The 25571-nt window shown below is 39.6% G+C and overlaps 1 protein-coding gene across 4 annotated transcripts in view; it reads left to right on the top strand.

Moving 5' to 3' along the window:
- Positions 1-25571, top strand: part of OGT (O-linked N-acetylglucosamine (GlcNAc) transferase) — a 36775-nt gene that overhangs the window by 1464 nt on the left and 9740 nt on the right. For 2 of the 4 annotated variants that reach the window (XM_039253324.1, XM_039253322.1), the window contains exons 2-18: positions 1645-1795; positions 2886-3129; positions 9440-9508; positions 12783-12899; positions 14097-14176; positions 14977-15172; positions 15428-15568; positions 16147-16247; positions 16419-16572; positions 16657-16758; positions 16950-17129; positions 18276-18434; positions 19190-19279; positions 20977-21102; positions 21784-21954; positions 22072-22188; positions 22277-22447. In XM_039253324.1, the coding sequence (XP_039109255.1) occupies positions 1645-1795; positions 2886-3129; positions 9440-9508; positions 12783-12899; positions 14097-14176; positions 14977-15172; positions 15428-15568; positions 16147-16247; positions 16419-16572; positions 16657-16758; positions 16950-17129; positions 18276-18434; positions 19190-19279; positions 20977-21102; positions 21784-21954; positions 22072-22188; positions 22277-22447 (2369 nt within the window). Of the gene's footprint in view, positions 1-1614; positions 1796-2885; positions 3130-9439; positions 9509-12782; positions 12900-14096; positions 14177-14976; positions 15173-15427; positions 15569-16146; positions 16248-16418; positions 16573-16656; positions 16759-16949; positions 17130-18275; positions 18435-19189; positions 19280-20976; positions 21103-21783; positions 21955-22071; positions 22189-22276; positions 22448-25571 lie in introns of all 4 variants that reach the window. The other 2 variants (XM_039253321.1, XM_039253320.1) reach the window with 1 other exon arrangement.

Raw genomic sequence — 25571 nt, 5'->3', positions numbered from 1 at the left:
ATAGGCGAATCTTCAGTTGTATCTTCTCCACGAGGTTGTGGGTAGTGGGGTTAATAATTAGTGGGTGTTCCCCTTCGTCCCAGGGATTCTGAGAGATTTAAGATTCTGTAGTAGCTTGGCCTTTTCTGTGTGTGTTATTTTATTTGAGGAAGTTGCCATTTCAAGCGTTAATATTAGCAGATAAGGGGCTTTGGAAAGTTGATAAAGTGATGTGTTAAGGAGCTAGGAAGTTCTAGAGAGTGGTCCAAAGTGTAATTGATTCTCTAGTTTCTGTTTGGTAGAACCTCACCCAGGTTTGGATGCAAGTCTCTGCTCTGGTGTAGTGGTCAGCTTTACATTCTGTCAGGAAATTTACTTTGCTTTCCTGAGTATACAGATCACTTGCCAGCTCTGATGGTAGGGGAGCTAGGCTAAAATTTGAGCTTGTCACTATGACCTTGGTAGAATTGAAGTAATTTGTGTGTCGTTTCCTATCCCAACTTCCTAATAAAAGTGCTATGGTCAAATTCGTAATAATGTGTCATTGTTTTAAGTGTTTAAAATTGAGACTTAGGCAGTTTGTTGTTTTTCTCCCCTCTCTGGGCTTTAGCTGCAGCCTTTATCTTTATGTATCTGATTTAAGTCAGATGCAGCAAAGTGCTTTTTCATTTGTTATTCATTCTGTAACACTTTACCCAATGGTTATGTATTTTAGTGTTTTCCCATTTTTAAAAATTGTTGCAGTCGTAGGTGACTGCTTGGTTCATGTAAGGTTGTTTGCAACCCTTGATCCTTTAGTTAGTGTCAGAGCTCTTTGGAAAATGCTAGTCTTAAACCAGCGTGGGTGGGATTTAGCCAAATTGGTCTCCATTGTAAATTTGGGATAATAGAGGAACAATCTAATTAATCGTGGGTCTTTATTTAAAATGTTTGACCCCATTAAATATTTGGGCTCTTGAGAGACTAATTCATTTTGTTTATCAACTGTTTTAAAAATAGCACCTTTACTTTTAGGGTTTTCCCCCTCTTCTGCTGGTTTCTAGTGTATCCCTTAATTGAATCAAACAGTTATGTTGTGAAATCTATAGAAACATCAATGTAATTTTAAGAGTTAAAAACACATCTGGTGTTCCAACTCAGGTTAAGAGAGAGTGTTACCAGCACTCCACCCCCTAACCCCACCAAATCCAACCTAAAGCATGGGACAGAGTATTCTGTTTCCAGTAGGTTGTTCTGACATCCTTAAATCTTTGTGACCTTGCAAATCACGGCTTGTGTTTTGTTTTTGTATGTTAATTAAAGCGTAAGGAATAATGTGTAGTGAATCTTCAGATGCTACCTCCGATTTATAATTTAAAAGTACAAAGTATATTTGTTCATAAAATGTATCTTACTTGGAAGTAAATGTTTCTGTCTAGGCTGGGAAAGAAAAGTTAATGGTGAATTCTAAAAATACCACTTCTGCACTTGATGTTAACTTGGGGGTATAAAGTGCAGAACACTCTAGTGCTTTACATAGTTTCAAGCGTTTTCATCTTTGAGTTTAATATACCATATTTTTACATTTTTTTGGTTTGCATTTCTAACTTTTTGTTTTCCCCCCTCCTTCCCTCAAATGTTTTGATGATTCTCCAGAACCAACGAAACGTATGCTTTCCTTCCAAGGGTTAGCTGAGTTGGCACATCGAGAATATCAGGCAGGAGATTTTGAGGCAGCTGAGAGACACTGCATGCAGCTCTGGAGACAAGAGCCAGACAATACTGGTGTGCTTTTATTACTTTCATCTATACACTTCCAGTGTCGAAGGCTGGACAGGTAGGAGATGTGGGGATACCTGCTGGTGATTGCTGCCTCTGGGTGTGGAGCTTAAAAAAATGAAACTTAAATATTGGAACTGGAAATTTTTTCAGTACTGGTTTTCAACTGAGCCACCAACGCACATCTGCTCTTTTGCCCACTTGTGACATGCCCAGCTGCCAGTTTTTCTCCCTTTTGCGGTGCTGGTTATATTATCAGTATGCCTAGGGACCTTTTCTGGCTTCCCCCCCCTCCCCCTCCATCTGCTTTCTTAACTCTGTTCAGAAAAGAAATTATTCTTAGTATGCACGTGAGCATCCAGGCTCACCTGTGTAAAATGTGTCTGCTTGAGGAATGAAATGCTCAGAAATGAGGGTGTATATTGCTGTGTTAGGAGGTGCATGTGTGGTTCAAGTTGCAAATACACAAGTCATTATGATATGCTGCTTTTAGCTAATCAGCCGAATTAATCAAAAGGGACGAATCTGTGTTCTTATCCTTTTAATTGCCATTCCGGCTTATTTAGACCTTTAAAGATGGGTGTCTTTTTTGTTTGTTTTGTTTGTTTGTTTATTTATTTATTTATTTTTGAGCCGGAGAGAGACGGCACGAGTGGGGGAGGGCAGAGAGAGAGAGGGAGACACAGGATCTGAAACAGGTTCCAGGCTCTAAGCTGTCAGCACAGAACCCTATGTGGGGCTCGAACCCACGAACCATGAGATGATGACCTGAGCCGAAGTCGGACGCTCAACCGACTGAGCCACCCAGGCGCCCCAAGATGGGTGTCATCATATATTATCAACAAATAGAAGATGAGAGTCCTGCACATAACATTTTCATGCCTCATCTTAGTGTTCATGGCTTCCTATGTGGCAGTTCGGTAATAAGACTTTAGTAAGAATTTTATCTTCTAGGAAGAAAGGATTCCGATTTGAAATTTTGAACTTTGATTTCCAAAAGTTTTCCTACTATACACTAGTTAAAAGACAGCATATTGTTATGTAGTTAGCGATAATAGCACAGGATCTTCAGAAATTGAGTTGCATACGGGCCGGACCTTCTTCTGTAACGTGCATACCCATGTGTCAACACTTTTCACCTTTTCCAGATCTGCTCACTTTAGCACTCTGGCGATTAAACAGAACCCCCTTCTGGCAGAAGCCTATTCGAATTTGGGGAACGTGTACAAGGAAAGAGGGCAGTTGCAGGAAGCAATTGAGCATTACCGGCATGCATTGCGTCTCAAACCAGATTTCATCGATGGTTATATTAACCTGGCAGCCGCATTGGTAGCAGCAGGTGACATGGAAGGGGCAGTGCAAGCTTACGTCTCTGCTCTTCAGTACAATCCTGTGAGTAAAATTCTAATTGTTCTTATTTTCCCCTCTACAAAAGCCCAGAAAGAAACGTAGCCTGCTACTTTGGACATTAAATAGGCCTTTCCTTTTGCATGGAATAAAGTTAAGAGGTTAGAAACGTTAGTTAACTTAAAATGGTGAAATTGTTTTGACCAGGTCTGCATTATGGTTTTAAAAATTCATTTTATCTATTAAGTTACATTCAAATGTAAACTTTATCCTTCTTGAAAGAAACTCTTCATTTGTTTTTATAATGCCTGTAAAAGTGCAGAACATATGACATTGTTTCTTTGGGTTGATTTGAATAATTTGGATACATTATGATAGGTATTTGTAACAGTTTTCGAGGAGTAGTGGCTAAAGGGCATTACTCTACATCTTAATGTTAAGATTGTATTACAATATAAAATAGTTAAAAAAGATGCCACTGTGTGGATCAGTGACATGGAAACTAGGCTGCAAAATTCGTTCCTCAGTACCTTAATCCTTTCAGCATAATTAAAAGTGATAGAATGGAGGTGGTAGTATCCAAAGCAGGTTTTTGATGAGTTCTTAAGTTGTTTTGTCTAAATTGCAGATGTTTTCTGGCGAGCTGGTAAGGCTCAGCTGGCCCATGTTCCATTCATACTATGTTAGGGTCTCTGAAAGATTCATAAAAAAAAGTAAGACTTCCCCTCAGAGCTCTTGAGGTAGTTAGGGAAAGAAGATAGGTACAAACTTAAGAGGGAATGATAGAGGGAGTGTAGGAATCCAGAAAATACCAAGAATGTGTAACCAAGCTAAGTAGTCAATGTTTAGTTTTGTAGCAACCCTGGAAGTGCGTAATAAGTAGTGGTGTTATCTACCATTTATTGAAAGTCTGTGTCCTCAGACACTGGGCCAGCTGTTTCAGATGTTGGTCTTAATGCTTACGATGATCCTCTGCGGTAGATGGTATTGCAAATTTTACCAATTAAAACAAAAAAAACAACAGGGGTAAAGTAACTTTCTTTGGATCACACAGCTAGTAATGGTGAAGTAGGGTATTAAAACCTGAGCCTGAATGTCATTCTTTTTCTCTTGGTAACAATTTTTTTTAATTCAAGTAAAAATAACATACAGTTATTAGTTTCAGGTGTACAGTGTAACGATTCAACAGTTCTGTACGTTACCCAGTGCTCATCACAATGAGTACTCTTTTTCGTAATGTTTATTTTTGAGAGGGAGAGTGTGAGTAGGGGAGAGGTAGAGAGAGAAGGCGATAACAGATTCCAGAGTAGTCTCTAGGCTCCGAGCTGTCAGCACAGAGCCTGCCTAACGCAGGGCTTGAACTCACTACGAACTGCGAGGTAATGACCTGAGTCCGAGTTGGAGGCTTAAAGGACTGAGCCACCCAGGCAGCCCCCCCAGGTACTTTTTTTTTTTTTTAACGTTTGAGGGAGAGGGCATGCATGTGCACTGCATGCGCAAGCTGGGGGGAGGAGTGGAGAGAGAGAGTCCCAAGCAGGCCTCCCACTAACAGCGGTCCCACAAACCATGAGGTCATGCATGACCTGAGCTGAAATCAAGAGTTGGACACCCAACTGACTGAGCCAACCAGGTGCCCCACAGTAAGTGTCCTCTCAGTCCTTCACCTGTTCCTCCTTCTCTCTGGCAACCACTGCTTTGTTCTCTATATTGAAGAGTCTGTTTTTTTGTCTGTCTCTTTTTTGTTTGTTTCTTTTGATTGAGCTTGAATATCTTGAAAGGAAACACGGAGGAGAGAAGAAATAAAAGATGAAAAAGGGAACGATGTGCCCAAAGGTCACCCACCCCTCAAGGCAGCCCTTAAATACAGTTTGAAAGCCATTGCTCATGTCCTGCCTTCCCTTAATCCCTATTTTAGAGGTTAAGAAACTGCAGCTTAATTTAGTAGCTTGCACAAAGATCTGAAATCACTTTTTATCATGACATCTTTTAATGATTATTTTTTGGTTAATTTTTAGTGTAACATTTATTATTTACTTACTTATTTTATTGTTCATTGCTTTTTGTATGGATACAGGGAAAAGTCTCCCAGCTACCCTTCTTGGAGGTAATCACTGAAAGTAATTTCTTATGTATCCCTTCAGAGATACTCAATGCATATATATGTAAATTTGAGTGGCTTTTTGTAATTTTTTCTGTAAAAAGTACAAAGTACTTTTTGTAAATTGCAGTACTCTGTAGCTAGTTACCAAAAATTATGGAGGAAACTCCCATAATTGGCCCCTATTCTTGCCAAGGCTCAGAGTTCACTCGTGTACCTAGTGTCACAGTAAGGTTTTTTCCCTTTATTAATCATGGTTGGTTCCACCCTTGTTGATTCAGTATAAACTCACTTGTACCCTCTTACATTGCTGGGGCCCCAAACATCTTGAACTCTGATCCCCTTGGCTCAGGTTTCCAATTGTTTACATGTGTAGCCGAGCAGTCTGTTGCTGCTGACTGTATACCAAACTGTAGGACTATGATGAGAAGGGAAAACTACAGTGGGAGACAGCCATGTTTTTTAATATCCAACCTGTCAGTGCTGGTTGTTGTGCCCCACCAAAGAAATAAAACAGTCCTAGAACATAGAATACAGCATGGGACTACCGCTTAAGGCATTGAACAGCTATGCATTCCCATCTGGTTCTGTGTTGCTACTTGTGGAAGGTGCCGCTTTATTTTTGTGCCTTCCCCAGTAAGAATGGAAAAAGGATTGTGCAAACTGCTTCTTTTCACCTGAATATACTATACCAATCATGTTTTACCTTATTTCAGGATATCTGGTCTTAACTAGATTTCAGCTTGCTTTTACATGCCTTTGTCAGTTCAGTACTGACAGAGAATCTTGAGTCTGTTCCTAAGTTGTGCCCTTGTTGGCAGTGCATTGTTGTCCTGAATCATAGGTGTAGTTGGCCTTCTGTGAAAAATAGTGAAAATCAGGTTATTTTGGTTTTGCAGCAGTGCAATGGTAAAATGTTACGGTGGTCTGCTTGGGAACCTGTTTTTGGCAGTGTTTATCATTTTCAGTTAGTGATAGAAGTTATTCTGTGACTTGATAACAGAAATTTTAAGACCTAGGGCTGTCTCATACTTTTACGTTCTGAATTGTCTTCTGTGATGTTGGTTTCATAATTTCTCTGAAACTTTAGTCCATTGTATTTGAAGGTCCTATTGCAGCTGGTAATCTTCTACATGGTGGCTCACCCAGAGTTCCAGCAGCCCCTTTTATGAATTACATATAAAATTGTCCTTTGTAAAATGGCTATAACCTTGAGTTGCTCTAAGGAGTGTTGTTTCTGGGTCTGTTGGTTGTTGAAATGTTGCTTTGGCTTTGATTGTGGATGCAGAACACTGAGAGCTCCTGGCATCCTGACCATCACATGTTCCTGTCACGTTGTTACTGTTGTGAGCCTTACTTACGCAGATAAACTGTAGAAAACTGTATCTTTCTGTCTCTTTCTGCTTTTTATTGTGTTTGCTGTGCAAATGTCTCATTTAATTATTTGAGCACTCCTTGTATGTGCAGTGCTTTATTAGGAATTGGGGTGATAGGTGCTGGGGAGGAAAAGTTGAGGATTATAAACATGAGATAGAACCTGACCCATAAAGGGAAAAAGGGCGTAAGTTCCTTGGATGATTACTGTTAGAGAGAATTAATCAGAAGATTTTCTTGAGTGGGTGCTTATAACCTAAGCATTCTGTAGGAAGGTAAATAGCAAGTAGACTTCCTTGGCTGAAGTGGTGAGTCAAGTAGTAACAAGAAGTGAGTATAGTAGAGGAGAGTCAATTTGAAGATTTAGAAAGAATAGAGAGGCTGAGGAGTTTAAATTTAATTTGAGAGGCAATTGAGAACTACTGTAAGTTATTATCAACCTGATTTTACTTCGTGTGTGTGTGTGTGTGTATATAGATGTTGTGGGTAGGTTTGGGGGCTCTAGGAGGAAAGGCAGGAAGTAAATGCTATTTTAAGAGGGGTGGTTATACAGGAAATTCTTACTCATTTTGACGTAGTCTTAGGTTTTGAACTTTTGGGGGAATAATGGTACCCTTGAATTTCCTAGAAATCTGCTGTTGTGCATAAAGGTTTGGATTTCCAAATGTGAGAATTGGATTTCAGTACTATACTGTCTTTAATATGAAATGTTTTACCTTTTTCTAAAATTGCTTGTTGATGATCTTTTAGTGATCTTGAAGATAGTCTATTTTTTTTAACTGTGGGCCTTGTGTTAACTTGATTTAGTATGCTGTAGTGGATCAAGATGATATCACTAAATATAGGTAGACTATCAGGACTTGGATGGCATCCATCCAAGAGTTTATAGAAACTAGAGGGTAGGGGTGCCTGCGTGGCTCAGCTGGTTAAGCTTCCAGCTTCTGCTCAGGTCCTGATCTTACGGTTTGTGAGTTTGAGCCCCGCAATGCTTAGACTCATTAGAGGAGTATAAATCTGTAATACGATTGATGATACCTATGATTTTTTTTTTTTTTTTTGAAGATTAGTGTTAGCCTTTTGTACTTGAGGTTACGGGAGACCCTCATTCCCCACTGACAGCACAGAGCCTACTTCGAATCCTGTCTCCCTCTCTCTCTCTCCTGCCCTTCCCCTCTCTTTCTTAAAAATAACATTAAAAAAAACAAACCCTAGAGAGTAAAAATTGCCCAATACAGTTGGCTAAAATGTATTGCCCATTCGGATCACCGTTGGAGATTTATTGCAAGATTTATTATTATGGCAGAAAAGGCATAGGAATTGGTAAAAGTCCAAAGTTCTAGAACTATAATAAGCAGGTGTAGCAGTAGCTTGTATGAACAGATTGGATTGTTCAGTTATGGTTGGCCAAAACAGAAGGGTAGCCCTTGAAGCTTAGCGGAAAAAAAAAAATTATACAAAGTAGATTGCAGTGTTATAGAATTCATTACTTCTGAGAGTATATATAAAGTTAAAATGCTTAGACTCATTAGAGGAGGATAAATCTGTAATACGATTGATGATACCTATGATTTTTTTTTTTTTTTTTTTTTTTTAGATTAGTGTTAGCCTTTTGTACTTCAGGTCACGGGAGACCCTCATTCCCTCCTAAAATGCCAGTCATTACTTGAGGGATTGGACACATCAGGAAGATCATGGAACTGACCCAGTATGGTCAACCATAATGGTGTTCCATGGCAGCCTATTCTTTGCTGGCTGACTTTTGGTTCACTTGATGGATGATAATATACATTCACAAAGGCTGTTAATCAGTAACATTAATCACCAGATTCTGGAAACCATATACAGTTGTGCGTAAAGTAATATATATGATGATACGTTGGCATATTTGGCAAAATTTCACTTACTAGGACTTAATTTAAGGCTCTTTAACCCATGCACAACAGTTTGGAATGATAAGCCTACTCCCTATTGCCATTGTCTGTGCTTGTTGACTGATAGATTTGAATAACAAAGGCAAACAAGGACAAATAAAAATTTAAGCTCACTGTCCTGATGAGTCTTTTATACTGATGAAGGGACTGGTGAGTCAGATGACTAGCAACACAATTGCGCTGCTAATAAAAAGCAGAGTCAACTGCTTTTCATTATTCACCCACTCAATTCTAATGGCACTTAATACTAATGAGTAATCTAGTGGCAGGTGCCAGGATTGAAGCTTTGGATGGTAATCCTTCTGTCTAATACTGAAATGAAGTCAAGGTTTCTAAATATGCCTGACAGCCTCGGGGTAGGTTTGCTGATAGCCAGTCAGCTAAATACTTTTTTTCACCATGGAAAATTTTTGGCCCTTGATACTGGAGTGATTCATCATAACCTTTGAACAAAATAGTTGAACAAATATTTGTTGCTTTTTTTTTTTTTTAAGGCAACTGACATTTAGGGAGAGGAGAAGCTATAGTAAGGTCCCATTGGTCTTTTATCTGAAACTGGTGGGATCAGATGCATTTCAAAATTCAGAATTTTTAGGATTTTAGAAAGATGGTAATATGTATAAAACTCCCAGGTACGTCTGGAGCAGCACCTTCTAGTAAACCACATTTATATTTCTGCAGCAAAAGGTGTGAATAGTCACACTAAAGTGGAATCGGTAAATTCTGTAAATAGCATCGTGCCAGTTCTGGTCAGGTTTAATGATCAAATACGTTTTTTGGGAATCTTTTAGAATTTGGAATTGAGAATGAGACATTGTGGTTCTGTACTTTCGTTTGTCAAGTGGTATCTTTGGTTGACCGAAGAAAATGACAGGGAGTTAGATGCATAAAAGTAATTTCAAGGTGTTTTTGATTGACAGAGTACAATTAATGAGTATCTCTCGATTTCTAGGATTTGTACTGTGTTCGCAGTGACCTGGGGAACCTGCTCAAAGCCCTGGGTCGCTTGGAAGAAGCCAAGGTAGGTATTTGATAGAACACATTTAAACATCAGTGTTATGAAAACTTGTTCTCTTTGCCAAGTCTTCAACTCTTCATTGAGCTATCTCCAAAAAACAGTCCTATGAAACTGAGGAAAACTGACGGCATGAATCACCTCAGACTAGAGCAGGGCCAGCTTTTGGCATTTCTGTTCTAAATCTGGGGGTAAAGCAAGAACCTGAACAGTTTGGAGCCTTTCTGCTGAGCTAGATCATCTTTATAACAATGGGCTCCATCATGATCTTATGTGGGAATAAGTAACATTCCTTCAAATCTGAGGCTTGCCTGCTGGTGACAAGCAGAGCGCCTGTGATTTGGCTCAAGACTCCTATATGATGCAGGTGCCATTGAAAATGCTGCTCTTCTAAGTCCTTTGTGGCTTGTAAGTGGAGAAGAATTTCATCCAAATGTTACCCTGTAATACTGGCATTTAAAATTCTTATTTAACCTTCCTCCCTTCATCTTCCTTACCCTTTTTACAGTGGAAGAAAGGCTGTTAAAATGATTGCAAATTAGTAATTGGAACGTCCTGCCCCCTCTTGTCCCCACTCCCTCCCCTAAGTTCCTTTTTCCTCTTTTCCAACCCTAGTTGTCTACCTTCTTTTTCTTCCTTACTTCCTTCTTTTATTCCTCCCCACCCTACCTCCTTAAAAAGGCAGAAGGACAAAGCTGGTTTGTTTGGGAAATGGACTGATCGAAAGAAAACTTGCCAAAGTGGAAAGGTGGCTTTTAGCATTCTGTGTTTCCAAATAATGAATTTGAACATCAGGTTGGGTGATTAAAGCTTTTGGTATAATTGTAAATTAAATTTCCAAATGAAATTGTTTTGTTACAAGCCACCTTACGCAACCGCGCTGCAGGGGTGAGGAGTGGGGAGAAACCAGAATGCTTCTGAAACTCCCACCTGTTGCTCTGAGCCCCACGCGCATGCTAATGCGTGGAGTGTATGCGCAGCGTAGCTGTCTGTTTGCTTCATCAGGGAGGGAGAAGGCTTTTCAGCACCATCTAATGTTAAAAGGCACTAGTTTTAAGTGCATAGCTCATAAATTCTGCTGACACTTTGGATTAACCTTTATGTAGGTTTCCAGCTAATGAATTGTAATGGATTTCAATCTTAGTTGATAAATCGAATTGGTAATTTATAGAACAAATATTGAATAAGCTCCTATTAATTGTCACCCCACCAAGCGGACAGCTAACATGAATTGCACTTCACTGCAGCTTTAGAGATCGGTTTAGGCTGAGACATTGCGCCTGCCTTAGGTTGCTGACTTCTTTATTTCAGAGCTCTGGAGACACCTAGTTTGAAAAATGTTTATTCTGTTTTTGTGAGAACTTAGTGAACAAGAACATACTCTTGAGTGAAATGCAATGTATTTCTTTTGTAATCAGTGCATTTGAAAATTCAAGCCAGCATATTCCTAGTAGATGGAAGCAAAATTAAGTTGTCTTTGTAGAAAATGAAGAGCCTTTCTTCCAGCAAAAATCCCTGCTGTATGCAATAGCCCTGATTAACCCTCTCCCTTCTGCATGTTTCCCATGTTACAGACTTGAGACTGTCCTCATTCCCATATGTAATAGACATCCAAAGAATTTCAATTGCTTTGTTGAACTTTTACTAATGATCTTGTTTTTATTTTCTCTCTTGTTTTTGGTTTTTCACCATTGATATTGTATTTAGAAGGTTTCAGGTGGGTGAAACCTCCTATTCCATGCGTAAGGTGCCTCGCTGAAGGGAGCTCGAGGCCTGGATCTAGGGCAGACACACACCTCCTCCTCTTCCAGCAAGGAACGCACCGAAAAGTCACATGATGAGAAATATGGTAACGGGTTTGTAACTGCCACAGCAAAACAATTTGCCTCCATGCCTGAATCTTCTGTCTTGTGGCTTCAGAAACAGCTTAAAATAATTTTATTTACAAGCAAGTTATGTAAGAGAATGTTTTATACTATAGCCACAATTCTGTCAAAGATAAGTAAAAGTTAATTGATATTAAAAATTATTAGAGATAATTTACTAGTAAAAGCTTCTAACTCTTCTTGTTGTTCATTTTTTTCCTTTTTTCTTCTTTGTTTGGATTGCAGCATTCTGCTCTTCTGATGATGCGCTGTGACCCTGCAGTAGCGCAAAGGCTGCGCAGCGTTAATGCGCAATGCGTGCAAACGAGCCCCTGTGAACGGTTGACTAGATGAGTAATCTGATTGACTGGCTCCCTCAGTCCTATTGTGTAGCCTTTTTGGATAAAATTGGGTTTTAACATACCTCCAGTCCAACTAATCTCATTAAACAAATATTCTCTATGGGCCTGTCTAGTAGATTAATGGATCTGGTTGGCCGTTTGCTGCGTCTAGGGGTGTTCTCTATAGCGCAGCAGTTCGCAGCGATTGCGCAGTGCGATGCTGTTAGGTTGCGCAAGCGATGTTTGCGCTCGCATTACAGGGACCTCAACCTAGGTGCAATCCTGTCATATGAGGTTTCAGCTTCAGTCCCCCTTTGGGAGACAGGGCATCGCGAGGATGTAACTGAGAGCCTGACCTTCTCCTACCTGACGTGGCAGGAAAACCCTTTTCTCCTCAGTAGCGTAGTTTTGACGTTAGCAAGGAGTGTTGTTGTTTAGAGCAGCATTTCCCAAAATGTATTTTGTGATATTCTAAAAATGACTAATGAAAGAGTTCCATGGTCAGCTAAGTTGAGGGAGTCCTGTATAAACAAAGGGGCTTAGGGAAGTTCTGTAGCAAAGAAACCGGTTTTCTCCTTTCCTAATTTACTTGACCATGGAATCCTTTTTTTCAAGTGATACCCGTTAACATTTTGCAGAACGCACTTTGGGAAACTGGTGAGGGGGCAGGGTGGGGTGGGAAAACTTGGCGTCAAGTGGCACTCTCTAGACAGGACTTGAAAACCTAGCAGAAGCCCTTGGGTGTTCAGATAAGAGAAGTCCAATATAGAGTCTTGAGGCAACTGACTTCCCAGATGAGTCCCAATACGAGGGTCGGTCGTTGGTTGGCAGAACTGAACATGGTGGTTTGCACTTGGGTTCTGGTGGCGCAGGCGCAGGAGCAGCCAGCTGTGGCAGCGCATTAGTTTTGGCGCAAGCGAGCCTATGCTGCAGGGTCACTTTTGGCTGGTCAGAGAAGGAATAATGATATCACCTTCTTCCCCCCACCCCAATCTTTTTTTTTTCCCTTTACAAATTTTCCCTTTTCCCTTTACCTCCTTCCCCTCCCATCTTCTTTCATTAACCCCTCCTAAGGCATGTTATTTGAAAGCAATTGAGACGCAACCGAACTTTGCAGTAGCTTGGAGTAATCTTGGCTGTGTTTTCAATGCACAAGGGGAGATTTGGCTTGCAATTCATCACTTTGAAAAGGTTAGTCGTTAAATTAATAATTGGTACTTAAGAAGTGCTTATGTGTGCAGGCTGTTTTTATTAGAGCCAGATAATAGGCCTTTACATGATCAGTCACATAATATCCTCGTTTCTCTGACGGTATTCAAGCATTTGCCGGATGGTATATGATATGGCAGTTTCCAGTTTTGCATTGAAATTGTACTGTAGTGATTTAAGAATTCATTTTTAAAATGGACAACTTTAAAGAAGCAGGGTTTCTTGGTCAAAAGGCTGATTCTAGCTTGGGGTAGGAAATGGACAAAATTCATCTGGAATGCCCTCTCGTACCAGAAAGCAAGGAAGCTTTGGTATTACTTTGATGGTGTCGAAAGGACTCAGGAGGCACCTGGAAGAGGCTCACGCTGGGTAAAGATGGGACTTGAACATTAGGAGTATCATAACGGAAATCTATTGCAGCTTGTCAAATGTGTTTCAGTCCATGAGTTTATAAATAAACTAAAGAAATTCAGTGGTCACCTTTGGAAGATCAGGAGCAATTCATTTTGAAAACTGGTTAAAGAGGGAAGAATAAAGCATTTGTCTTCCTTCTGTATGAACTGCACCTCAGGGTAACCCAGTAGTTGATGGGGGGATATTTCTATTTATAGAAGTGTTCCAGCTAGTAAATGAAAAAGGAATGATAGAATCAGAATATAACCATTAATAGATTCAGGCATTTATCAGTGGCAAAAAAGACACAACCAGACACTATGTACCTTTTTCTTGAATATTTTATTTTTAAGTGATTTCCACACCCAATGTAGGGCTTGAACCCACGACCCCAAGATCAGAAGTCACATATTTCTACTGACTGAGCCATCCAGGTGCCCCTAGACTGAGTTAGCCTTATTAATTTTGAATAAAATAGGGCCAACCATTAGAAGTATTTATAGCTCATTAAAATTGGAACGGACCCAATTAAAAGTTTTTCCCTTTAGGACACATTTTGCTCTCACATTACGTGAGCAGTCGTTTTGATAACCTTGAAATTTGTGAATAATGAGTGGGTACTAAAATGATTGGCTTTTTCTTTTTTTTTTTTCAGTGAAAGAAATAAGATTTAATTATATTAGAAAATGTAATTGGAGGCCTAAAATTATCTCAGAATAAAAACTTGTAATTGGAAAGTTCATCTGAAATCCTAACTCGCTCTAATAGCTGCCTTGTAATTTTTAGGCTGTCACTCTTGACCCCAATTTTCTGGATGCTTATATCAATTTAGGAAATGTCTTGAAAGAGGCACGGATTTTTGACCGGTGAGAGAATGTTCTATCTGATAAATTTTCTTGAGTCTTTGTTGCATTGACACCTGAGACTTGGGACTGAAATTATGACAGCAGTCCATTGAAATACATTTTCCTTTTCCTAGTATGTTGCTTTTTCTTTGTCATGTATGCTGTGTTACCTCTTATTTATAGGCATTGTTGCCTGACTTTTCATTGTTGGCTTTTCTCAAAGCCATTATCCTTCTCACTAAGAATTTAGTTGACATTTCTCTTATTGTAAACTGTTGAAATGGTCATTACTCATTTATTCATGTGTTATTTTTTTTATTTTGGGGAGGGAGAGCGCGTGCACGTGGGCAGGGGAGGGGCAGAGAAAGGGGGAGAGAGTGAATCCCAAGCAGGCTCCCGCACTTTCCGTGCAGAGCCCTACGCAGAGCTTGATCTCCTAGTTCACGTGATCAAGACCTGAGCTGAAATCAAGAGTCGGATGCTTAACTGGCTGAGCCACCCAGGCGCCCCAAAATGGTTATCTTTTAGACTAAATTATTTCTTTGATTTGATTCACAAAGCCAAGTAAATCCTGACTTTTGACTTTTTTTGTTGTTGTTGTTAGGGGACAGCTTATTTCTTATGTGGAAATAGAAAGTTTTTCAGTGTAAAAATACATATTAAGGTGAATTTTGATTTGAGGTTAAGTATAGTATAGTGTGAATTATGTAATTGATACACTTTGGACAATATATAACATGAACTAGTTGTAACAAAACAGCCATTGAAAGTTAGTTGCATTCTGTGTGTGTTTTTTTCTTTTTCTTTTTTTTTATTTTCAGAGCTGTGGCAGCTTACCTTCGAGCCCTCAGCTTGAGTCCAAATCACGCAGTGGTGCACGGCAACCTGGCTTGTGTATACTATGAGCAAGGCCTGATAGATCTGGCAATAGACACCTACAGGCGAGCTATTGAACTACAGCCACATTTCCCTGACGCTTACTGCAACTTAGCCAATGCTCTCAAAGAGAAGGGCAGTGTAAGGACTTTTATTCAGTCTATTTCTTTGTTACTTGATAGGATTAAAAAGTTGTTTCTGTGCCTATTGTTATTAAGTATTGAGGTGGTAAATAATTTCACTTTGGAGTTTTGGTTGAGAGGAGAATAGCAAAAATGACCTACTTTCTAGAATATTACAAGCCATTAGGCTTAACTAGGCAGTTAGAAAAATATCACTGGTGGCTCTGTTTCCTCTGTGGACATTATGAATAATTTGTTTTGTTTTGTTTTCTAGGTTGCTGAAGCAGAAGATTGTTATAATACAGCTCTCAGGTTGTGTCCTACCCATGCAGACTCTCTGAATAACCTAGCCAATATCAAACGAGAACAGGGAAACATTGAAGAGGCAGTTCGCTTATATCGTAAAGCATTGGAAGTATGTTCAGGGTGGTGTGGATGGATATTTTGTCTTTGTGATAGTAGAGGAAAGGCAGTTAAAAGTTGGCCATTTTGTCCACCTCTTTTGTAAAAATAGTGGTTGAACCATTCATTAAGCTAAGTCATTGAGTAGCTGTAGTGTGAGTGAAGTCTTGTGCAACATTCAAGAAAGTGTCTACATTGAGGTCATTATTTTATGAGTAGATAAGATCTGCACAGAAAACTTAGTAAGTTACAGTTCAAAAGAGGTTACCACTAAGTATATATGTTTAGTGCCTGATAGCCGTAGTGGTGGCTGGTGGGTGTGTGAGGAGTTTAAAAGAGAGATCTCAGAAGAGATGCTGGAGTTATCAGCATAAACTGGGATGAGGAGAGGTCTGTCTCATGGTTTGAAACAAAGTGAGATCTAAAATAAAGGAAGAGGTAGAACCTGAGCTCTTTGGCTTCGAAGAATGAGTAGAGAAAAGTAGACTGAAATGTGGGGATATAAAGGTATTTGGGCAAAGTTCTTGTGGTGAGTTACTCCTGCTGTTTTAGAAGTTTTTTTAAACCTCACGTATCGTCTTGACTCTCTAGGTCTTCCCAGAGTTTGCTGCTGCTCATTCAAATTTAGCAAGTGTACTGCAGCAGCAGGGAAAACTTCAGGAAGCTCTGATGCACTATAAGGAGGCTATTCGGTAAGATGCTCATGATCTTATTATTATGACTTTTTTCTCTCACGTTTTTAAACATTTGACATTTGGCACATTTGGCGTGTGCTAAAATGACTTTTAATAACGGACTCACTTAACATTTGGGGGGTAAAGGTTTTTGGGCAAGATAAGTAAAATGTTTGTTTTCTCCTTTAGAATTAGTCCCACCTTTGCTGATGCCTATTCTAACATGGGAAACACTCTGAAGGAGATGCAGGACGTTCAGGGCGCCTTGCAGTGTTATACTCGTGCCATTCAGATTAACCCTGCATTTGCAGACGCGCACAGCAATTTGGCTTCCATTCATAAGGTACTCCTGTTTATTACATGTGCGTCTAAGCACCTAATGTTTAAATTTAGGACAGTTTTTAACCATCCCACTATTTCTTTCCAGGATTCAGGGAATATTCCAGAAGCAATAGCTTCTTACCGAACTGCTCTGAAACTTAAGCCTGATTTTCCTGATGCTTATTGTAACTTGGCTCATTGCCTACAGGTAAAGAATAACAGGCCAGTAATTGGCTTTTGGTTTTGCAGTCACTTTTTAATTGTTACGTTCCATATTAATCCAAGCCTAGCTGGAGACCATGTTCTTTAAAGGGTTATCTGACATTAGGCCAAAGACACATAAATTGTTAAACTTGGAATAAGGTTTTCTGGATAATAACTTCTTTTTGCTTTCTCTAGATTGTCTGTGATTGGACAGACTATGATGAGCGAATGAAGAAGTTGGTCAGTATTGTGGCTGACCAGTTAGAGAAGAATAGGTTGCCTTCTGTGCATCCTCATCATAGTATGCTATATCCTCTTTCTCATGGCTTCAGGAAGGCTATTGCTGAGAGGCATGGGAACCTCTGCTTGGACAAGGTGCGATTGCTTTATTTTAATTGCAGAGTAAAATACAGATAGAGAAAATGACGCGGATCAAGTGTATATGGTTTAATGAGTTACCATAAGGTGAACACGACCCACGTTGAGAAATGAGACTTTGTCAGCCACCTCAGAAGCCCTTTTGTTGTGTCTGTCTCAATCTTAACCCCTTCCGTCCCATAAGGCAGAACCCTAACAATGGATGGATAGCGTTTTCTTGCACTTCAAAAACCATAATGTTTAATAAAGTGTTTGGGGGGTGCCTGGGTAGCTCAGTTGGTTAAGCGTCCGACTTTGGCTCAAGTCATGATCTCGTGGCTTGTGAGTTCAAGCCCCGCGTCGGGCTCTGTGCTGACAGCTTGGAGCCTGGAGCCTCCTTCAGATTCTGTCTCTCCCTCTCTCTCTGCCCCTCCCCACTCATGTTCTGTCTCTCTCTCTCTCTCTCTCTCTCTCTCTCTCAAAAAAAATAAACTAAAAAAAAAAAAGTAATTGGTATTCAGTATTCCATTTTGAGAATTAGAGCATTACTTTGTCAAAGGTGGGAATTCACTCAGCAGAATAGATTGGAGTGCTAGATGTAATTCTATATTTTAATTTAATTCCCGGGGCGTCTGGGTGGCTCAGTCAGTTAAGTGTGTGACTTCAGCTCAGGTCGTGATTTCATGATTTGTGGGTTCAAGCCCTGCATCGGACTCTGTGTTGACAGCCCAGAGCCTGGAGCCTACTTCAGATTCTGTATCTCCCACTCTGTCTCTGCCCTCCCTTGCTCGTGTTCTCTCTCTCTCTCTCTCTCTCTCTCTCTCAAGAATAAATGAAACATTAAAAATAATTTAAAAAAGAAAAGTGCTTCCCTACAGAACTTTCTAAAATGCAGGGTTTGTCCTGCTCTGTTCACATTGCCTCCTTTCTCCAAGTTTCAGATTTCGCTCAGGCTATTTCATAGGCCTCAGGAACATGATAGAGCAGGAACCATATTATGCAAACTGCTAAGATTGTATTGAACTGGTTGTATTAATTAAATATTCTTTCTGGGCAAACCATTCCCAACAGGTGTGAGGTAAAGGTTTGTTTTGCTTTTAATCAATTTTCCTAAGTTTACGTATAGATTCAACTTAACTAACAAGCATTGGTTTCCATTGGCAGATTAATGTCCTTCATAAACCACCATACGAACATCCAAAAGACTTGAAGCTCAGTGATGGTCGACTGCGTGTAGGCTATGTGAGTTCTGACTTTGGGAATCATCCTACTTCTCACCTTATGCAGTCTATTCCAGGCATGCACAATCCGGATAAATTTGAGGTAAGACTAGTTAGTGTTTGCCTAGAGACACTATTTGTTAAACAAAACCTCGTTTGTGGCTTTGTCTTCACCATTAGGTGGTAAGCCTATTGTCTTTTTGAAAGATTTGAGCCAACTTTTTGCTTACTTTTTAATTTTTATTTTTTGATTGATATATAGATGGCACACAATATCGCATGAGTTTTAGGTGTCTGACATAGTGGTTTCAGAATTATATATATTATGAAATGCTCACCACAATAAGTGTCATTGCCGTCTCTAACCATGCAGTTATTAAATATTATTGACTATATTCCCTCTGTGCTTTTCATCCCTGTGACTCATTTTATAGCTGGAAGTTTGTACCCTTTAATCCCCCTCACCTATTTTACCCATCCTCTTCACTCACCTCCCTTCTGGCAACCACCAGTTTGTTCTCTGTATTTATGAGTCTCTTTGGTTGTTGTTGTTTGTTTGTTTGTTTGTTTTTGCTTATTTTGTTTTTTAGATTTCATATATAAATGAAATCATATGGTATTTGACTTTTTCTGTCTGACCTCACTTAGCGTACTATCCTCTAGGTGCATCCATGTTACGAATGGCAAGATTTCATTTTTAATGATAATGTCCCATCGTATGTCTGTATGTGTGTACACACACAGACACATATTCTTTATCCACATATTCTTCATCCACTCATCTATTGGTGGACACTTAGGTTGCTTCCATATCTTGTTGAGCCAAGGTTTTGAAATATACTATATGCTGCCTTTCAGGTATTCTGTTATGCTCTAAGCCCAGATGATGGCACAAACTTCAGAGTGAAAGTGATGGCAGAAGCCAATCATTTCATCGATCTTTCTCAGGTAGGTGAAACTCCTACACTTCAAACTTAATTTTGAACAAATAGGGAATGAAACTCTTGGCATATAGCTTGTATTTTTTGTGACCAGTGTTTTTTAACATCAGCTACTACATATGGGCAGTTACTTTGCTCTTAACTTTTTTGACTATTTACATGTATAATCAGCATGGATTTTGCTGACATTGCAAATGAAATCGAAATGTGGTCTATCCGTGCTTGGACATAAAACTCTTCTAGGGATTAAGTCAGCTCTTATAACAGTAGATACTTAATATTAACTGAATAAATTGACCAAAGTGGTGGCTTGGAAGATGAATATATAGGTTATTTAAGGAAAATAGATGAACTATGGTTCATCTATTTTTTTGTGGGCTTTTGCCTTTGGTTATTTTTATTTCCATACTTGCCCTATTGCTATTTCTAGGAGCATAAATTTTATGATAAATTAAGATTGAGGGGTGCCTGGGTGGCTCATTTGGTTAAATGTTTGACTCTTGATGTTGGCTCTGGTCATGATCTCATGGTTTGTGAGTTCATGAGTTTGAGCCCCATGTCTGGCTCTGCCCTGACAGTGAGGAGCCCGCTTGAGATTCATTCATTCTCTCTCTCCCTCCCTCCCTCCCTCCCCTGCTTGTGCACGCTCTTGCTTTCTCAAGATAAATATTTCAAAAAAGATTGAAACCTGTGGAAGAATTAATTTGCTGAGTCTTGAGTTTTTTCTTCAGACTCTGTTGGCCCCTTTGGTGACTAATAGAGATATACAGTGTAGACTATATCTAGTAATTCACGTATGAATCATGGAATTCCAGCAGAAGGGTTTTTGAGATTCTTGTCATTTAATAAATAATATGTATTAATATCTTTTGCACTGTAGCTGTTTCTTTGGGAGTATACTTAATCATTTTTGATGTAGGGTATGGATGATTTGTGACCAAGAAGTATACTGCCCTCCACTTCTGAGATGTTCAGGGGCTCACTGCTTATTGACTGAAGTCTAAACTCTTCAGCACAGTCTTCACAGTCTTTCTGGGTCTGAGCATAACCTTGTTTGCCAGTACTTTTCACCCACCATTTCCCCTCATGTATACCCTGTACCAAATAGGAGTGATCTACTCACCATTTTTTTTTAAATCTATGATGCACTTGATTCTGTTTCTTTATTCATACTGTTCTCTGTCAAGATTCTCTTCTGTCCAACTGCCTCAAGCTCTTTCCCATCTTTGAAGACCCATTTCAAATGCCAGCTCCTCTGTGAAGCCTTGTTATATATTCAGTCTAGAAGTAAACTCTCCTTTCTCTGTGTTCTGTTTCTGTAATGTTTAGGGCCCATTTTAATGGTACTTAACCATATTTTTACCGTGCATTAATGTAACTTGTGTTCTGTTTTGCACCCGTGACTCTTGATTTTTATTTGATGCCATTAAAACTAGTTGGATTAGTTTGAGGGGCACCTGGGTAGTTCAGTTGGTTGGACTCTTGATTTCAGCACAGGTCATGATCTCACAGTTGTGAGATCTATCTTGAGATCGAGCCTTGCATCAAGGTCTGCTGGATGTGGAACCTGCTTAAGATGCTCTCTCTCTCTCTGCCGCTCCCCCACTCATGCTCCTGTGCTCACTCACTCTCAAAAAAACAAAAAAAAAAGCTAATTGGATTACTTTGAGATTATATATAGTGAATTCTTTTTTTATTCCATAGATTCCGTGCAATGGAAAAGCTGCTGATCGCATCCATCAGGATGGTATACACATCCTTGTAAATATGAATGGTTATACCAAGGGTGCTCGAAATGAACTCTTTGCTCTCAGGCCTGCTCCTATTCAGGTAAAGGAATTAATGATGATTGCTCACAGTGTTTATTGTGAACTATTGTGAACTAAAAAGACAGTGATGTAGTTTCTCCCCCCACCCCCAGTTTATCTGGCATTTGAAACCTGCTTGACTTAAGAAAAAAAGTATAGGGGCACCTGGGTGGCTCAGTTGGTTGAGTGTCCGACTCTTGATTTTGGCTCAGGTTGTGATCCTAGGGTCATGGGATAAAGCCACGTGTCAGGCTCCATGCCTGCTTGGGAGTCTCCATCGCTCTCCCTCTCCCCACTCTTCCTCTCCCTCCCTCCCCCTCCCATTCCACCTGTTCCTCTCTTTTTCTCCCTCTACTCCCCCTGTTCCCTCTTCCTGTGTCCCTCTCCCCTGCTTGCGCTCTCTGTAAAAATAAAATAAAAAAAGAATAGTTCTTGAAATGCACAGGGACAAAGAATTTTCAGTGTAGAACACAATGCTCACCGGTACATGTGTATGGAAACCTGCAATTCATAGTTGGGTACAAACAGTTGTTCTGTCTTGTGAATTGGAAAAACATTTTAGCGCTTAGAAGGTTAGTCTAAAACACTACTTGATTCCTCTTGGCTAAAGAAGTCAACTCTCCTTGTTTGTTTCTTTGTTTACTTATTTAATTTAGGACTCTTGAAGGTTTTTTCGTTTTTGGCCTAATTTTTTCTCTTGTAGGCAATGTGGCTGGGATACCCTGGGACTAGTGGTGCGCTTTTCATGGATTATATCATCACTGATCAGGAAACTTCTCCAGCTGAAGTTGCTGAGCAGTATTCCGAGAAACTGGCTTATATGCCACATACTTTCTTTATTGGTGATCATGCTAATATGTTCCCTCACTTGAAGGTAGGTAGAAAAACAGTGCTATGTGAGAATTGCAAAGAACTGTAGTCATTTATTTCCTCGCTATTGTCTCTGTGCATCCTAACAGGTACGTGTCTCAAACCTTTTTTTTTTTATTAGAAAAAAGCAGTCATCGATTTTAAGTCCAATGGGCACATTTATGACAATCGGATTGTTCTGAATGGCATTGACCTCAAAGCATTTCTTGATAGTCTGCCAGATGTGAAGATTGTCAAGGTCAGAACCTGGTCAATATTGTCATTGAAATAAAGTTAATCTGCATTTTGGATCTTTTCCCTAATGATACATTTTGTTGTTCTTAAAGATGAAATGTCCTGATGGAGGAGACAATGGGGACAGCAGTAATACAGCTCTTAATATGCCTGTTATTCCTATGAATACTATTGCAGAAGCAGTTATTGAAATGATTAACAGAGGGCAAATCCAGATAACAATTAACGGATTCAGTATTAGCAACGGACTAGCAACCACCCAGGTGAGAAGAGAAAAATAGAGTGTAATATGCACCACCAAGTATTTGTTTATCTCCTTTAAATCTCCTAACTCCAGAAGGCATTAGGCATCATTATCCCTGTTTTATAGGAGAGGAAATAAAACCTCAGTAGAAATTGGCATCTTCTATAGCTTTGTCGTATTTAAAAAATTTTTTTAATGTTTATTTATTTTTGAGAGACAGAAAGAGAGCAGGAGCAAGGAAGGAGCAGAGAGAGGAAGACACAGAATCTGAAGCAGGCTCCAGGCTCTGAGCTGTCCGCATAGAGCCTGATGCAGGACTTGAACTCACAAACCATGAGATCATGACCTGAGCTGAAATTGATGCTTAACCCACTGAGCCACCCAGGCGCCCCTGCTTTGTCTTATTTTAAACATCTCTTGGATTCAGCCAGCTGGTCACTTAATGAGGATCTACTGTGTTAACAATATCTTACTGTTTCCTGCCTGTGGCTTCCCTCTTAACTAATGGTGAATTATCTGTAGACCTCCTACAGTTTCTTGCTTCTGTAACTCAATCTTTTCCTAGTTAAATCTCCCTACTTTTTAAGACTTTCAGTTCAAGCAGCTTCTCCAGGAATCTATTCCTGTCCTTATCACTAATGTCGCCTTCCCTGTTCCGTTGGTGCTGGTCTTTTCTGCTTCTGTAATGTTTGGGTTATATTTTTACATCCAGCACAACATGTTATAATTCCCTGTGTTTGTATTCTCCACTGAATTCCATTACTTTAGGGCCTGTGTCTTAGCCACAGGAGTTAACGGTTTTAGTGGTATAACATTTCATACCAAGGGTGCTCAAAATGATCTCTCTTCTCTCAGGCCAGGTCCTGTGAAGATAAAGGAATTAATTACTATTAATAATCACTTAAAATGTATATTGAGCTAAAAAGACAATGGCGTGTTTTTTCTTAATCTCTGGTTAACTGTCATTTGAAACAATAGGACAAACCTATTAGACTTAAGTAAAGCGTATATATATATATAGTTCTTGACATGCATAGGTACAAAGAATTTTGAGTGTAGAGCACAATACCCAAATGTATGAAATGTTCATACACACCTGGAATAGTTACTTAAGTCAGTACCCAGAAGTGTGGGAATTGTAAGACTATAAATGTGTACATACTTAGAAATCGTGGTGATCAATGTTAGGGAACATAGTAGAGATCATTTGGAGGAATAATTTAAATTATTTAGCCTTCAAGGGTGTATGTGATTTAGAAAAGGACATTTCAGGGGCCCCTGGGTGGCTTAGTCGGTTAAGTGTCCGACTTTCGCTTGGGTCATCTCGTGGTTCGTGGGTTCGAGCCCCACGTCGGGCTCTGTGCTGACTGCCAGCTCAGAGCCTGGAGCCTGTTTCAGAGTCTGTGTCTCCCTCTCTCTCTGACCCTCCCCTGCTCACGCTGTCTCTCTCTCTCTCCTAGAAATAAATAAAACATAAAAAAAAAAAAAGGACATTTCATTTATTATAGTGAACAAAAGCTTGCTTTTGGATTAATAGGGTTTTTAAAAGAACTTTTTTGGTTCGAGTGATAAATTTCAAGGTGTGGTCCTCACCGCCCCCAATTAAGATAATTCTGTAACACTTTTCCTTTTTTTTTTTTTTTTTATCTTAATATGTCATGAATGTTTTCTCATACTTGAAGTGACATGACTTTTCATGATTATACATTTTTGGCATCTTTAGCATTCTTTATTAATTAAATGCCAGACTATGCTGACTTTTAATTTTTTAAATTTAAATTCAGGTTAACATAAAATGTAATAACGGTTTCAGGAGTAGAATGTAGTGATTCATCACTTATGTATAACACCAAGTACTCATCCCAAGTACCCTCTTTAATGCTTATCACCATTTAGCTCATCCCCCCACCCAGCACACCTCCAGCAATCCTTAGTTTGTTCTCTGTATTTAAGAGTCTCTTGGGGTGCCTGGGTGGCTCAGTTAAACATCTGACTCTTGATCTCAGCTCAGGTCATGATCAAGCCCCATATTGAGCTCTGTGCTAATGGCACAGAGGCTGCTTGGCAATTTTTCTTCTGCGTCACCCCCCCCCCCCCATAAACTTAAAAAAAAAAAAAAAGTCTCATGGTTTGCCTCTCTCTCTGTTTTTATCTTCCTTTCCTTCCTTTCCTCTGTGCTCATATGTTTGGTTTCTTAAATTCTACGCATGAGTGAAATCATAATATTTACTTTCTCTGACTTATTTTACTTAGCATAGTAAATGCATTCTAGTTCTATGCACGTTGTTGCAAATGGCAAGATTTCATTCTTTTTGGTCGCTGAATAATACTCTGTGGTATATATAACATATGCCATATTTTCTTCATCTATTCATCAGTTGGTAGACATTTGGGCTCTTTCCATAATTTGGATATTGTCGATAGCACTGCTATAAACATAGGGGTTCATGTGGCCCTTCACTTAAGTATTTTTGTATCCTTTGGATAAATACCTAGTAGTGCTGTTGTTGGGTCATAGGGTAGATCTATTTTTAGTTTTTTGAGGAACCTCCATACTGTTTTCGAAGTGGTTGTACCAGTTTGCATTCCCTCCAGTGGTGCAAGAGAGTTCACCATTGTACACATTCCAACACCTATTGTTTCTTATGTTGTTGATTTTAGCCATTCTGAGTAGTGTAAGGTGATAGCTCATTGTGGTTTTGATTTGTATTTCCCTGATGATGAGTGATGTTGGGCATTTTTTCATGTGTCTGTTAGCCACCTTGATGTCTTCTTTGGAAAAGTGTTCATGTCTTGTGCCCATTTCTTCACTGGATTATTTGTTTTTTGGGTGTTGAGTTTGGCAAGTTCTTTTTCTTTCAATTTTTAAAATTTATTTTTGAGACAGAGAGAGACAGAGTGCGAGTGGGGAAGGAGCAGAGAGAGAGGGAGACACAGAATCTGAAACAGGCTCTAGGCTCTGAGCTGTCAGCACAGAGCCCGACACGGGGCTCAAACCCACGAACCATGAGATCATGACCTGAGCCAAAGTTGGATGCTTAACCAACTGAGCCACCCAGGCGCCCCGAGTTTGGCAAGTTCTTTATAGATTTTGGGTACTAACCCTTTATTAAATATGGTATTCGCAAATATCTTCTCCCATT

Source organism: Hyaena hyaena, unplaced genomic scaffold, assembly GCF_003009895.1.
Source record: "Hyaena hyaena isolate Hyena2069 unplaced genomic scaffold, ASM300989v1 scaffold_451, whole genome shotgun sequence".
In the NCBI taxonomy this organism is placed as follows: Eukaryota; Metazoa; Chordata; class Mammalia; order Carnivora; family Hyaenidae; genus Hyaena; species Hyaena hyaena.
This window is presented reverse-complemented; position numbering and strand designations above follow the sequence as displayed.